We start from the raw sequence: 14309 nt of genomic DNA, 5'->3' as shown, positions 1-14309 counted from the left end.
CTGTGCAGCCGCAGCAGCAAAACTCTCTTTCGCAGCTCCCCCTACCTCGCCCTCCTCAAGAGCAGCAGCAACAACAAAGAAAACAGCAGCAGCAGCAGCAGCAGCAGCAGCAGCAGCAGCAGCAGCATCAGCTGGGGCCGCCGCAGGTCCACCCGGCGGAACCTGCAGCGCTTTGCTGCTAAGATAAGGCCCGACGGGACTCACGCAAGAAATGAATAAATTTAATTATTTATTCATTTTAATTAATTGTTTTATTTATTTATTTATTTTAATTAATTATTTTATTTATTTATTTTAACTAATTATTTTATTTTATTTATTTATTTATTTTAATTAGTTAATTAGAAGAAATAAATGAAAAGGCGTAGCAGCAAGGGAGTGCCGGCGTGGGTGGGACAAACTTTTTAATTTCTTCTTTTAAATCTTTTATCTATTATAGTTGTTTGTTTTATTATTATTAATTATTATTATTTATTATTTATTTATTATTTATTTTTTATTTATCATTTATTTATTTATTATTTGTTAGTTAATTATTTACTTTTTATTTGTTTATTATTTATTTTATTTATTTTATTTATCGGCAACAGCCCCCAGCGCATCGAAAACTCAGTTTCAAAGTTCGTCTTAATTCTCTCCTTTTTATTTATTTAATTTATTTGTTTCTTTTCTTTTTATTTGTCTCTTTTTGCCCTTTTAATTGTCTCCTTTTGTCCTTTTGTTCGTCTCCTTTTGTCTTTTTAATTGTAGTTTTTTATTTCCTTCTTTGTTTCTTTTTTGTTTCATTTTATCTCCTTTTTGGCTTTTTAATTGTCTCATTTTATCTCCTTTTTGTCTTTTCATTTGTCCCTTTTTTTGTTTTATTTTATCTCCTCCGTGGCTTTTCTTTGTCCCATTTTTGTCCTTTTATTTGTTTTCTTTTTTCTTTTCCTTTTTCTTTAATTTATTTATTTCTTTTTCTGTTCCTTCAATTGTCTCTTAATGCCCCCTAAAATATATTTTTTGTTTTTTCTTTTCTTTTAATTTCTTGTTATTTCTATTCTTTTTTTATTCTTTCTATTTATTGTTTCCTTAGTGTCTCTTTATTCTTTTTTCGTTTTTTCTTTAATTCTCTTTTGTTCTTTGTTCGTACCTCTGCCCCAAACCCTAAACCCTAAACCCTAAACCCTCGTTGCGCGCAAGCGACCCGCAGGGACTGGAGGCCCCTAATGCTGCTGTTGCTGCTGCTGCTGTTGCTGCTGCTGCTGTTGCTGCTGCTGTTGCTGCTGCTGCTCCTGCTTTGTTCTCCAGGTCATAAAAGAAATAAGAAATAGATCTAAAAAGAAGCAGACGCTCTCTCCTTTAAGGAGCGAGGGTTTAGGGTTTAGGGTTTAGGGTTTAGGGTTTAGAGTTCTTGCGCGTGTAGGCTCTCGCGCTGCAACTCAGCGCTCAAGCCTCCTTCAGCGCCCAGGGCCCCGACCCAGGGCCTAGAGCCTAGGGTTTAGGGTTTAGGGTTTAGGGTTTAGGGTTTAGGGTTTAGACGTCCCAGAAGATGGGTTTAATGGAGTTTCTTTTGCTCTTTTTGAGTCTCGCGTTGTTCAGCTGGATTTGCGTTTTGCGGTGAAGACGGCAGAAACGCAAATAGTCCATTGCTGTGGCTGTTTCTATACCCTGAAAGAATAAACAAATAAATAAATAAATAAATAAATAAATAAATAAATAAATAAATAAATAATCAATTAATTAATAATAAATAAATTAATAAGAATGGCTAAGAAACTGCGGCGGCGGGGCTGCGGGAGGAATCCGCCGGCAGCGGCGCGCCAAACCCTAAACCCTAAACCCTAAACCCTAAACCCTAGGCTCACTTTGCCGTAGAGAAACACCAGCGCCAGCTCCCCGTAGCTCTTGGGCTTATTGTGGAGGCCCCAGAGCCACTTGGGGTAGAATTTATCTTCAAGCAATTTGTGGTCTTCATTTATTTCTTTGTAAATATTAAAAACATGATCGTACCCTCCTTTTGCCCCCTCGCCGCCTTCCTGGGCCCCGGGGGGCCCCCCGGGGGGCCCCCCGGGGGCCCCCCCAGTACCCTTTTTCTTCTTGGGCGCAAACAAACGAACCCCCGATGCATGCATGCAGCTCAGCCGCCGCTGGGAGCAGCTAAAAAGCCCCAAAGGCCCACAGGGGGCCCCCTGGGGGGGGCCCCCGCGCTGGGGGCCCCCCTGGGGGAGGGGGCCCCCGGGGGCCCCCGGGGCCCCTGGCTTGGCCGCGGGGGGGCCCCCAAGGGCACACTGCTGGGTTCGGGCAGAGGGGGGGCCCCCCAGGGTCGCAGCTGCAGCGCTACACAGCCAAATGCATCTCTGAGATGCCGCAGGGGCCCTCGGGGGGGCCCCCACGGGGCCCCCAACTCGCAGGGGGCCCCCTAGGCGCAGGGGGCCCCCAAAGCCCAGGGGGCCCCCAACGGCCAGGGGGCCCCCAAGGCCGGGGGGGCCCCCAAAGCAAGGGCGCAGGAAGGCGACAGGAAGAAAGGCAGAAGCCATAAGGAGAGAAGTGGGAAGTTGCGGCTCAGCGCTGCGCCATGTTGAGGTGTACGTACACCTGAACAGTGCGGCTGCGAGCGGCGGGGGTGGCGGCGCAAGTCGCGGCGCGAAATCGGGAAAAGACAAAGAAAAAGGAATAAAATAAATAAAATAAAGTGGAAATTAGCGTTTGTTTGAGGCCAGGGGAAGCGGGAGGCGAGGGGTCCTCGCCGGTGGTGTGTACGCGAGCGCAGTGTACATACACCTGAAACCCAGCGCCCGCAACCCACGGGCGAGGCTCCTTCTACTTAAAACTGCCACTGGTGTTTGTTGCGAGTTTCAAAAGTGGAATATTAATGCAAAAACAAATTCAGGGATGCAATTAGATGCGGATTGCGTCGGTGCTTTCAACCCCAACGCAAACCCTAAACCCTAAACCCTAAACCCTCGCCGCAGCCGTTGCTGGTCCACCGGCAGCAGCTGGGCCTCTCTGCTCTTGAACCCGAGTTTATATTTCCTTTTGTCAACTATTTGCATTAATTTGTGTGCATTTTGTTATTTTAATTTTTGCTGCAGTTGTCATTGCCGAGGCGCCGCGGAGGTTTGGCTGTTGAGGTGTATGTACACCCGAGCTTCAGCTGTCCCAGCAGCAGCAGAGTCTTCCTTCCTCCCGGAGTCTTTTCCTTCTTTTATTCCTTTATTTCAGTAGATTCAAGAATAGCCACTACTGCCCAAACCCTAACCACCAAACCCTAAACCCTAAACCCTCAAAATGTTCTCTTGCTGCTGCGCCGATACTGCCTCCCGCGGCGACCTCCAGACGGAGGAAAAGGCCGAGGCTTTGGAGGGGCCCCAGGGGCCCCAAGGGGCCTCGGGGTCAGCAGCAGCAGCAGCTCCAGCAGCAGCAGCAGCAGCGCCAGCAGCAGCAGCAGCAGACGCACAGGGCGACAGCAGCAGCAGCAGCAGCAGCCAACCCCAGGCAAACGAGGCCACCCCTGCAGCAGCAGCAGCAGCAGCAGCACCAGCAGCAGCAGCAAATGATGCCCCAGTAGGAACGGGACACAAGTGGGAACCCCCAGTAGTTACGAAAGAAGAGGCTCCAGTCAAAAAGCCTATGACGGTAAACCCTAAACCCTAAACCCTAAACCCTAAACCCTAAAGGCCTGTCTATTCTATAAAATCATGTCACTCAGAGAAAGCTGCTGCACTCCACAGCAGAAGTGGCTCAGGGGGTTGGTGAGAAGGTTCCAGAGCGGAGGATTTAGGGTTTGGGGTTTAGGGTTTAGGGTTTGGGGTTTAGGGTTTAGGGTTTTTGTATGTCAGGCCCCAACTTCGCAACGCGCAAGGCGCACCTCGGTCCCTCTTGAAGCTCCCATAGAGGACGGCGTGTTCCTCATGTAAACCCTAAACCCTAAACCCTAAACCCTAAACCCTAAACCCTAAACCCTAAGCTGTTGGCCCTAAACCCTAAACCCTAGGCCTGGCTCTTTCTTCACTTCCAGCGCTCCTTGAGCAACATCCTGGAGGCTGCGCCTTTGGCTCCGGGAGGCAACGCCAACCCTAAACCCTAAACCCTAAACCCTAAACCCTAAACCCTAATTTTGTCCGCAGGTACGACAAAAGCACCGACACCATCTACGCGCAGTGGAGCACAAGTCCCCAACTAAATGCTTTGGCCTGGCTCAAACCCTTAGTGGCAATTCCGGGACATAAATATAAAGTAAATGGAGGGAGACAAACCCTTTTTACAAAGGCCGTGGTGAGGGTTTAGGGTTTAGGGTTTACGGGTAGAGTTTAGGGTTTAGGGGTAGGGTTTACGGTTTAGGGCTTAGGGTTTAGGGTTTAGGGTTTAGGGGTAGGGTTGGGCTCAAACCCTTAGTGGCAATTCCGGGACATAAATATAAAGTCAATGGAGGGAGACAAACCCTTTCTACAAAGGCCGTGGTGAGGGTTTAGGGTTTAGGGTTTACGGGTAGGGTTTAGGGTTTAGGGTAGGTTTTACGGTTTAGGGTTTAGGGTTTACGGTTTAGGGCTTAGGGTTTAGGGTTTAGGGTTTAGGGTTTAGGGGTAGGGTTGGGCTCAAACCCTTAGTGGCAATTCCATGGAGGGAGACAAACCCTTTTTACTAAGGCCGTGGTGAGGGTGTAGGGTTTAGGGTTTAGGGTTTAGGGTTTGGAGTGGTGTTCAGGAAAGCAACCGTTTTTGCGAGGGTTTTGTGAAGTTCATAACAATTGCAAATGAATATCCGTCGAAGTTGATGCTGCTGGAGAACTTCGAGGCTGCGGAGGCGCCGGGCGTGCAGGTGCTGCTGCTGGTTGCTGCTGCTGCTGCTGCTGCTGCTGCTGCTGCAGCAGAGTCGCAGTGCCTCGTGCAGCCCCTCGACTGCTACAACAAACTCTACGATTTCAAAAACACTAAAGCTGTTGCTGTTGTGCCCCTCAGCAGCACTTTAATTCCTTTAAATGAAGCTGTGGGGCCGCAGAAGTTTTTGCAAATGGGCCGCGGCGAAGGTGCTGCAGCAGCAATTCAGCTTCCCAAGTGAGTCTGCGAACCCGAAAACCCAAATTGCTGCTTCTCGCCGACTTTAATACCTTCTTTCGACGGAATTTTCATTTTATTTCATTTAATTCTTTTAATTTCAACCTTTTCGCGCAAAAATTCCGCCAAATTCCGCCGAAATTCCCAAATTTCCACTTCGCCGACGCAGCCAACGCGCCGCGCTGAGGTGTACGTACACCCCAGCGCCGCGCTGAGGTGTACGTACACCCCAGCGCACTCCTTTTCCCTCCCACTTTCGGAAAACAAATAAAACAAATGGGCATTTTAAGTGGAAGTAAAAACAAATAAAGAAATTAATTAAATACTTGTCTTTTCAAATAGTTTGGGCAAGTGCACAGGCAAATAAAAGCAAACAAATCCCAAAAATTCACTGCACAAAAGACCAGCGAAGTACTGCTGCTGCTGCTGCTGCTGCTGCTGCTGCTGCTGCACCTGCTGCACCTGCTGCTGCTTAGGCTCGTAAACCCCAAGCTGTTGCTGCCGCAGTTGAGTCTACGCCAGGAACTTTTGCTGCAGCAGCTGCTGCTTCGGTTGCTGCAGGAACCCCTGCTGCAGTTACTGCTTCAGTTGCTGCTTTATTTGCTGCAGCAACTGCTGCAGCAGCTGCTGCAGCAGCCACTGCCGCAGCTGCTGCTGCAGCTGGCTATGCGCTGCTGCCTCGGCTCCCGTTGCCTTCTCCCTCCCTAGCTGCAGCTAGCCATGGCTTGCTGCAGCTGGCTACGGCTTGCTGCAGCTAGCTACGGCTTGCTGCAGCTGCCTACGACAATCTGTGGCTAGCTGCAGCTAGCGACGGCTAGCTGCGGCTAGCTGTGGCTACCTGTAGCAGTAGCTGCAGCTAGCTAGGGCTGGCTGGGGCTAGCCATGGCTAGCTGTGGCTAGCTGTGGCTGGTTCCAGCTAGCTGTGGCTAGCTAGGGCGGGCTGTAGCTAGCTATGGTTAGCTAGGGCTGGCTATGGCTAGCTCTGGCTAGCTGTGTCAAGGCCCTGGCTAGCTAGCTATGGCTAGTTATGGCTAGCTGGGACCTTCTGAAGTTGCCTGGGGCTAGCTCGGGCCACCTCGGGCTAGCTAGCTGTGGCTAGCTGTGGCTGGCCCTGGCTAGCTAGCTGTGGCTAGCCGCAGCTAGCTAGCCAGGGCCAGCTGCAGCTAGCTGCCTATGGCTAGCCACGGCTAGCTAGCTAGGGCTAGCCACGGCTAGGTAGCTAGCTAGGGCTAGCCACGGCTAGCTAGCCAGCTAGCTGCAGCAAGCAGCTGCCAGCTAGCTAGCTGCAGCAAGCAGCAGCAATCTAGCTAGCTGTAGGAAACTGTGGCTAGCTGCAGGCCGCGGGAAGTAGCTGAGGCAGGGCAATGAGTGTTTGAAGCCTATTGAGGAGGGTTTAGGGTTTAGGGTTGAGGGTTTAGGGTTTAGAGTCTAAGGTCTAGGGTTTAGGGTTTAGGGTTTGGGGCTCAGGGGTTCCTAGGGGTTCGGGCACCAGTTTTGGTGGTCGTCTCAAGTTGCTTCTGTAAAGGGTTTGGTAGAGGTTAAAGAAGAAGGCACTTGAAACCCTAAACCCTAAACCCTAAACCCCAAACCCTAAACCCTAGGCCCCGAAGCATCGGGAGCGGTTCTGAGCGGAGGGGCGCTGCTGCATCTTCTGTTGTGCATTAGGGTTTGTTTAAAGTTTTTTTTTTAATAAAAAATAATTTTGAGGCGAAGCGTAAACCCTAAACCCTAAACCCTAAACCCTAGCGGGAGGCCGAGGCTGGGGAAGCGGAGAGGCCGACGCGCCTGCATGCGCAGGAGGGGTTTAGGGTTTAGGGTTTAGGGTTTAGGGTTTGGGAGGGCTGTAGGGCTTCGGGTTTGGGTGGAGCGTATATTTTTGTTGTTGAAGAAAAAGTGGTTTGCAGTTTTTGAGGGTTTACGGGCTTGCGGAGGCGCGTTTGTGAACCCTAAACCCTAAACCCTAAACCCTAAACCCTAGGCCGAGGTCCTGGGGTTTCCGCTGCGCTGCGGCTTTGGGGTTAGCGAGGCCCTGCGGCCTGCGGCTGGTTGTCGCGGCCGCAAACCCCAAACCCCAAACCCTAAACCCTAAACCCTAAACCCTCGTCGGCGTCCGCAGTCGCTCTCTCGTCCCGTGTCGCTGCAGGGACCCAACCCCCAACCCCCAAACCCTAAACCCTAAACCCTAAACCCTAAACCCTCGCGTGGCGGCTGTGCCTATGGCTGCGCCGTACGCCGGAGGGTCTGTCTCGAGCAGCGGCTCGAGCGGCCCAGCCGCCGCTGCAGCAGCAGCAGCAGCAGCAGCAGCAGCAGGGGCGCCAGCAGCAGCAGCAGCAGCAGCAGCGGCGCAGCTGCTGTCGCCGGCCAACCTCGCCGCAGCCGCCAGGTGTCTGTACACCCGAATCGACTCCTTCAACGGAGAATTCAAATTCCTTTCTTTGGACTTTCCTTCTCTCATTTATTTTCAAGGAAGGTTTTTTGCTTCTGCGCGCCACGCGCTGCTGGCAGCAAAACACCCTGCTGCAGTTGAAACCCTCGCTGCAGCAGCAGACACCAAAACCCTCAAGCAGCTCGCCAAGACCAAGCAGGCCCGCCAAACCCTAAACCCTAAACCCTAAACCCTAGCTGCAAGCAGGCGCGGCCGTTCAGCCCCGACGGCCCGCGCGCCGCCAGACATGCATACACAAACCCTAGAGAAAGGCACACTGTTTGGGATTCGGGTTTAGGGTTTAGGGTTTGGGGTTTGGGGTTTAGGGTTTAGGGTTTAGGGTTTAGGGTTTAGGGTTTGGCGCAGGAAGACCCGGACTGGCCGCGCTACCGCCTAAAATGGATGGAGCTGATTCAGAGAGACAAGTTTCGAAGGAATCCAGGTGTACATACACCTCAACAAACCCTAAACCCTCGCAAACAATCCTGGGCCCGGCCTAGGGTTTAGGGTTTGGGGTCTGGGGTTTAGGGCTTGGGGTCTGGGGTTTAGGGTTTGGGGTTTGGGGTTTAGGGTTTGGGGGTTTGGGTTTGTTTGATTTTGTTGTTGTTGGTTTCGCCGGTGTTTTGGTTTGGGGTTGTAAACCCTAAACCCTAAACCCTCGCGGGTGGGTGGCGCGCGTGCGGCTTCTCGGGGGCGCCGTGCGGAGGCGTAAACCCTAAACCCTAATTTAGGGTTTGCGCGCAGAGCTGCGGGAGAAGCTGAAGCAGACGGGGGGCAGGGAACTCGTTTGGCTAAACACTGGAGATGCTTTCTTTGGACAAACAAGTCACTCGAGAGGACAAAACCACTTGGGAAGAATTTTAATGGAAATAAGACAAAACATTCTCGAAGACACGGAGCTCGAGTGTAGGGTTTAGGGTTTAGGGTTTAGGGTTTAGGGTTTAGGGTTTGCGCTGGGGGCGCGGGCGGCACGGGCGGCCGCGGACGCGCAGCTGCAGGGGCGGGCCTGGGGTCTAGCGCTTAGGGTTTAGGGTTTAGGGTTTAGGGTTTAGGGTTTAGCGCTTGAGGCTTAGGGTGTGGATAAAGGGCCGCGCGCGGCGCGACTCAGCGGGGCGCCGGCAGGGTTTAGGGTTTAGGGTTTAGGGTTTAGGGTTTAGGGTTTGGGGAGTTGGTTGAGGCTTGGCGCTGCGGCGTCGCCTGGGGCGCGCGGCAGGAGCTCGCGCGGCGAGCCGTAAACCCTAAACCCTAAACCCTAAACCCTAAACCCTAGTTTTGGGCGCCGCGCGTGCAGCGTGGCTGGTCATTTGCCACGATATAGAAACAGAAGAAAGGTCTCTTCCAGTTTTGAGACTTTTGGAAAGAAGAGAAGGAGACTCCACCACTGTCGAGATCTTGCTGCGCGGCAAGTCCTTCTACCGCATTGGTGCGTCGAGGGTTTAGGGTTTAGGGTTTAGGGTTTAGGGTTTAGGGTTTAGGGTTTGGGGTTTGGGGCGTGGGGCTTGGGGTTGGGGGGGAGGAAGGAACAGAAGGGGGAGCTTGTTGCGGTGCGGGAGGGCCAACCCGCGGCTCAGATTTAGGGTTTAGGGTTTAGGGTTTAGGGTTTAGGGTTTAGGGTTTAGGGTTTGCTGCGCGCAGGGAAGCTGGCAGACAACGACTTGGTGGCGCTAAACCCTTCCGTCTCCAGGCGCCATGCAGCTTTGGTGGTTTTGAAAGGGGGACATGTGCTTTTGATTGACTTGAAGAGCAAAGCAAAGACGTTCAAGTCAGCTAGGGTTTAGGGTTTAGGGTTTGGGGTGGGGGTTTAGGGTTTAGGGTTTAGGGTTTGGGGGTCGGGGGTTGGGGGAAAGCGCGTGCGGGGCTCTTGTGCAGCTTGTGAGTGTCTGGGGTGCCAGGGTTAGGGTTGAGGGTTTAGGTTTTAGGGCTTAGGGTTTAGGGTTTAGGGTTTAGGGTTTAGGGTTTAGGGTTTGGGGTTTTGCGTTGGCAGGAACGGCATGCCTCTAGACCACGACCACGTGGGAGTGCAGATGCAAACCAACGACAGCTTCAGTTTGGGCGCGTCTAGCCGTCACTACCTCCTTGAGGTGACCAGGGTTGTTTAGGGTTTAGGGTTTAGGGTTTAGGGTTTAGGGTTTGGGGTTTAGGGTTTAGGGTTTGGGGTTTAGGCGTTGGCTACAGGTCGTGCCTGCTTGTTTGCGCCTTGAACGCATGCAGCCTCGCAGAGCCTGCAAGGCAGTCACCCGCCTGGGTCTAGGGTTTAGGGTTTAGGGTTTAGGGTTTAGGGTTTAGGGTTTAGGGTTTGTGCGCAGATCGACACCACTTCCGTGGTGGATTACCTCCAGCGGCGCGGCAGAGAGCTGAACAGAGAAATTAATTTATTAAATGATCAAGTCAGCGAAGCAGCAGGAATGTCCACTAAGAGTCTCACTAAGGTGAGCCAAACCCTAAACCCTAAACCCTAAACCCTCGCGGCGGCCGCGGCGCTGAAGACGGCGGCTTCTCAAAGCCGCCTGTGGAGCGGCTCTAGGGTTTGGGGTCTAGGGTTTAGGGTTTAGGGTTTAGAAGTTGGTTGGAAGCCGCATGTGCGGCTGCGGGCGGGGTCCCCAAAGCGCAAACCCTAAACCCTAAACCCTAATTCGTGGTTTGGCGCAGGTGTTTGTGGGGGGCCTCGCCTACAGCACCAGCCGCTACGACTTGTGCGAACTTTTCGCGGAAGTGGGAAATATAAAATCCATTATCATTCCCCAAGTCGACAGATCCATTCCTCCAGACTATGAAGGTGCTGCTGCTGCTGCTGCTGCTGCTGCTGCTGCTGGTCTTGCTGCTGCTGTTGCTGCTGTTGCTGCTGCTGCTGGTCTTGCTACTGCTGCTGCTGCTGGTGTTGCCATAACCACTCCTTAAGTCAAAAGACCCAGATTCCCTGACTAGGAAGTTGCTGCTGCTGCTGCTGCAGGCTTGCTGCTGCTGCTGCTGCTGCTGCTGCTGCTGGCTTTGCTGCTGTTGCTGCTGCTGCTGACGCAGCAGCTTTCCCGAAGCCGGATTTTGTCGCGTTTGATTGGCAAAATGCGCAGAGGAGCGGACTCATTGTTTAATTCATTTAATGAATTAAATGAATTAAATAATTAATTTTTAATTAAATAATTAATTATTTTAATTAAATAATTAATTAATTCCATTTAATTTTTCCTTCAGGAGCTTATTCCGTGAGGGGAATTGCCTTCGTCGAATTCGGCGATGCCGAGTCCGCCAAAAAAGCCCTCGAGTGCGACGGCCGTCTTGTCAATGGGAGAACTGTGGCGGTAATTAATTTAATTAATTTAATTAATTAATTTAATTAATTTAATTATTTAATTTAATTAATTCGGTTTAATTAATTAATTTAATTAATTTAATTTAATTTAATTCAGTTAATTCGGTGCAGTTTGGTGGGTTTAACTCGCTGTAATTGTTTAATTCGGTTTTGTTGGCTTGGGTTTTAATTTCTCGTTTGGTTTTTGTCTATTTTGCATTATTCAATTATTTAATTTAATTATTTAATTTAATCATTTAATTTAATCATTTAATTTAATTTAATTATTTAATTTAATTATTTAATTTAATTTAATTTAGTGTGGGTTAATTTAGTTTGTTTTAATTTAATTTAATTGGCCTGCTTTGTTTAATTCTTTGATTTATCTGTTATTTGATTTGATTTTGTTTGGCGTAGTTTTATTTTATTTAATTAATTTTTATTATATCATTTTATTTGATTTATTATTTAGTTTGATTCCATCTCATTTCGTTTCATTTGAAGGTGTCGGATTAGTTCATTAACCGCCTTTTTGGGGTTTAGGGTTTAGGGTTTGAGTGCCTTTTACTTATTAACTGCAAATTAACTTAATCTTTGTGTTTGCAATTTTCTAGAACTTTGGCTCAAATTGATTTAATGGAAGATCCATTTTATCCAGTTCTTTCTGTTTTTTGTCTATTTTTTGATTAATTACCTAATTGATTAATTAATTAACAAATTAGTGCAATTATTTATTTATTTATTTATTTATTTATTTATTTATTTATTTATTTATTTATTTAGCTTCTGAATGCACCTTTAAAGTCCCATTTAATCTTTTAGTTTTAACTTTATTTCTACTTCTCCACTTTTTGGGTTTTTCCGGACTTCACCACTTTTGGGGTTTGGTTTAATTGTGCTTTTAAATTATTTATTTTTTGATTTGTTTTGTTTATTTCATTTTGTTTATTTCATTTATTTTATTTTGTTTCAAATTATATTTACTTTGATTTGTTTTATTTTCCATTTGTTTTAATTCGCTTTGATGAATTAATCCACTTAATTCATTTTTTCCTCCAGTTTAATTTAATTACTTTTTCAAATATTTAATCATTTAATTATCTAATTAATTAATTCTTTAATTACATAATTATTCAATGTATATCTAATTAATCAATCAGTTTATTTATTTATTTTTACATCTTATTATTTAATTAATTAGTTCTTTAATTGTATAATTATTCAATGTACATCTAATTAATTAATCAGTTTATTTATTTATTTTTTACATTTTATTATTCAATTTATTGTCTAAGATAAAACTTCTCGAATTTCTTTTTCTCCTTTTCACTCTCGAGCCTTATTTTGGGTGGCCCCAGTGAACTATTTATTTATTTATTATCTATTTATTTATTCAAATTAATTAATTAATTAATTTGTTTATTTCTTTTATTATTTCAATTAATTAATTTATTTATTTTTATTTGTTTTGTTTATTTCTTTAGGTGACCCCGGCGAACTTGACGCGAGAGGAAAGAGCAGCAAAAGAAGAACTTATGGTTTGTCTTTTTTTTCATTTCATTATTTCATTTATTTTTTTATTTTTATTATTTCTTTTATTTATTTCTTTTACTTCTTTCTTTATTTATTTCTTTTATTTATTTCTTTTATTTATTTCTTTTATTTATTTCTTTTATTTCTTTCTTTTATCTCTTTCATTTATTTTATTTATTTTATATCTTTTTCTTATTTTCTTTAACGTGTCTTTTTGGGGTCTCTCCATCTATTCTTTTGTTTCTTTTCTTTATTCTATTTATTTTCTTGTTTATTTTATTTTTTATTTATTTCTTTTTATTTCATATTTCCCTTCTCTTTGTCTTTTTGTCTCTTCTCCAGTTGTGTCTTGCTGCTGCTGCTGCTGCTGCTGCTGCTGCTGCTAGTAATACTGCTGCTGCTACTGTTGCTGCTGCAGCTACTACCCTTACTGCTGCTGCGGGTGCTGCTGCTGCTGCCACCGCTGCTGCTGCTTCCACCACTACCCCTACTGTGCTGCTGCTACTACTAATCCTCTGCTGCTGCTGCTGCTGCTGCTGCTGCTGCTGCTGCTGCTGCTGCTGCAGGCTGAGGGGGAAATGAACTTTGTTGCTGCAACGGAGAAGACGTTTGAGCACCCGACGCACGGGTCCATGCGGACAGGCCACGGGCTGGAGGACTCTGCTGCTGCTGCTGCAGGAGGTGCTGCTGCTGCTGCTGCTGCTGCGCTGCTGCAGCAAGCAGACCCCCTCACTGGAGAACCCCGCGGCAGCAAAAGGGGACACTGGGGCCACGACGACAGAGCAGCAGAGCAGCAAGGAAGGAGACAGTTGACAAATGCTGAAGTGCGGCGGCTGCAGGGGGACTGGCAGCAGCAGCAGCAGCAGCAGCAGCAGCAGCAGCACGGCGGCGGCCTGCGCTCCGAGGCCGAGGGCGCCCGCGAGGCGCGCTTCGCTGCTGCTGCTGCTGCTGCTGCTGCCAGCAGCAGCAGCAGCAGCAGGAACATGTACACCGGCGAGTGGGGCCCCACAGATAATGACAAAAAGGAGAGACACAGGAGAAGCCGCAGCAGAAGCAACGAAAGGAGGAGACACAAAAGCAGCAAAAGAGACAGGGACTAAACTTCCAGTTATCTTTAGACCTTTTATTTTTCTACAGACTAGTCTCCTTTCCTCGCAGCAAACGCGCAGCAGCAGCAGCAGCAGCAGCAGCAGCAGCAGCAGCAGCGACGGCGGCAGCGGCAGCGGGAGGGAAGAGCTGCAGCTGGTGCTGCTGCTCGCCTGCTGCAGCGGGTTGCAGCAGCAGCAGCAGCAGCAGCTGCTGCTGCTGCTGCTGCTGCGTGTGGAGCTGCAGGGGCATACTTGGGGAAGTGTTGAACACCGAGTGCCTAGGGTTTAGGGTTTAGGGTTTAGGGTTTAGGGTTTGTTTTGGCGTTATCCTGTCCCTTGTCTTTTCTCTGCAAACTCTTATTTTCCATTTTGTTTTTATTAGTCTTCTTGTCTCATTTGAATTTTTATTTTTTATTTATTTAATTTAATTGCACTCCTTTGCCGAGCTGGATATCAAGACGCGCTCTAGGGTTTAGGGTTTAGGGTTTAGGGTTTAGGGCTGCAGCGCGAAACGCCTTCACTCACGCTAGGGTTTAGGGTTTAGGGTTTGAGGATTAGGGTTTAGCCCCTAAACCCTAGGCAACTGAGCGTTGTGTCTCGAACAAACCCTAAACCCTAATGCGAAACCGCCGACCCCAAAGACAGCAGCTGAAGGAAGTCTCGAGAGCATTTAGAGTTTAGGGTTTAGGGTTTAGGGTTTAGCGTTTAGGGTTTAGGGTTTAGCGTTTATGGTTTGGGGTTTAGGATATGGGGTTACGGCTTTCGGGTGTAGGTGCTTAGCTTTTTGGGGTAGTTTTCGAGGGTTTAGGGTTTAGGGTTTACGTTCAGTACTTCAGGGTTAAGGGTTTAGAGTATACATTTTTGTCCTCAGGGTTTAGGGTTTAGGGTTTAGAGGTTGTTTTCACCCGCTTTGCACTTCACTAGGAGAGGGAGGGTTTGAG

At 48.0% G+C, this 14309-nt stretch overlaps 3 protein-coding genes across 3 annotated transcripts; 2 read left to right on the top strand and 1 right to left on the bottom strand.

Moving 5' to 3' along the window:
• Positions 1-1515: 1515 nt before the first annotated feature.
• Positions 1516-2519, bottom strand: ENH_00076080 (hypothetical protein, conserved; the record flags this gene model as incomplete). The annotated part of the gene is made up of 2 exons (XM_013582904.1): positions 1516-1650; positions 1848-2519. The coding sequence occupies 2 exons, from the start codon at positions 2517-2519 to the stop codon at positions 1516-1518; spliced, it is 807 nt and encodes a 268-aa protein (XP_013438358.1).
• Positions 2520-3270: 751 nt separating this feature from the next.
• On the top strand, positions 3271-5040 carry ENH_00076070 (hypothetical protein, conserved; the record flags this gene model as incomplete). The annotated part of the gene is made up of 4 exons (XM_013582903.1): positions 3271-3618; positions 3822-3895; positions 4110-4257; positions 4687-5040. The coding sequence occupies 4 exons, from the start codon at positions 3271-3273 to the stop codon at positions 5038-5040; spliced, it is 924 nt and encodes a 307-aa protein (XP_013438357.1).
• Positions 5041-7252: 2212 nt separating this feature from the next.
• On the top strand, positions 7253-13380 carry ENH_00076060 (RNA recognition motif-containing protein, putative; the record flags this gene model as incomplete). The annotated part of the gene is made up of 11 exons (XM_013582902.1): positions 7253-7558; positions 7828-7903; positions 8206-8367; positions 8753-8884; positions 9097-9223; positions 9446-9542; positions 9768-9890; positions 10111-10237; positions 10651-10757; positions 12232-12285; positions 12847-13380. The coding sequence occupies 11 exons, from the start codon at positions 7253-7255 to the stop codon at positions 13378-13380; spliced, it is 1845 nt and encodes a 614-aa protein (XP_013438356.1).
• Between the last annotated feature and the right edge of the window lie 929 nt (positions 13381-14309).

The sequence above is a fragment of the Eimeria necatrix genome, genomic scaffold, assembly GCF_000499385.1.
Source record: "Eimeria necatrix Houghton genomic scaffold, Enh_scaff78, whole genome shotgun sequence".
NCBI classification, from domain to species: domain Eukaryota; phylum Apicomplexa; class Conoidasida; order Eucoccidiorida; family Eimeriidae; genus Eimeria; species Eimeria necatrix.
Note: the sequence above shows the minus strand (reverse complement) of the source record. Positions and strands in the feature narration are given on the sequence as shown.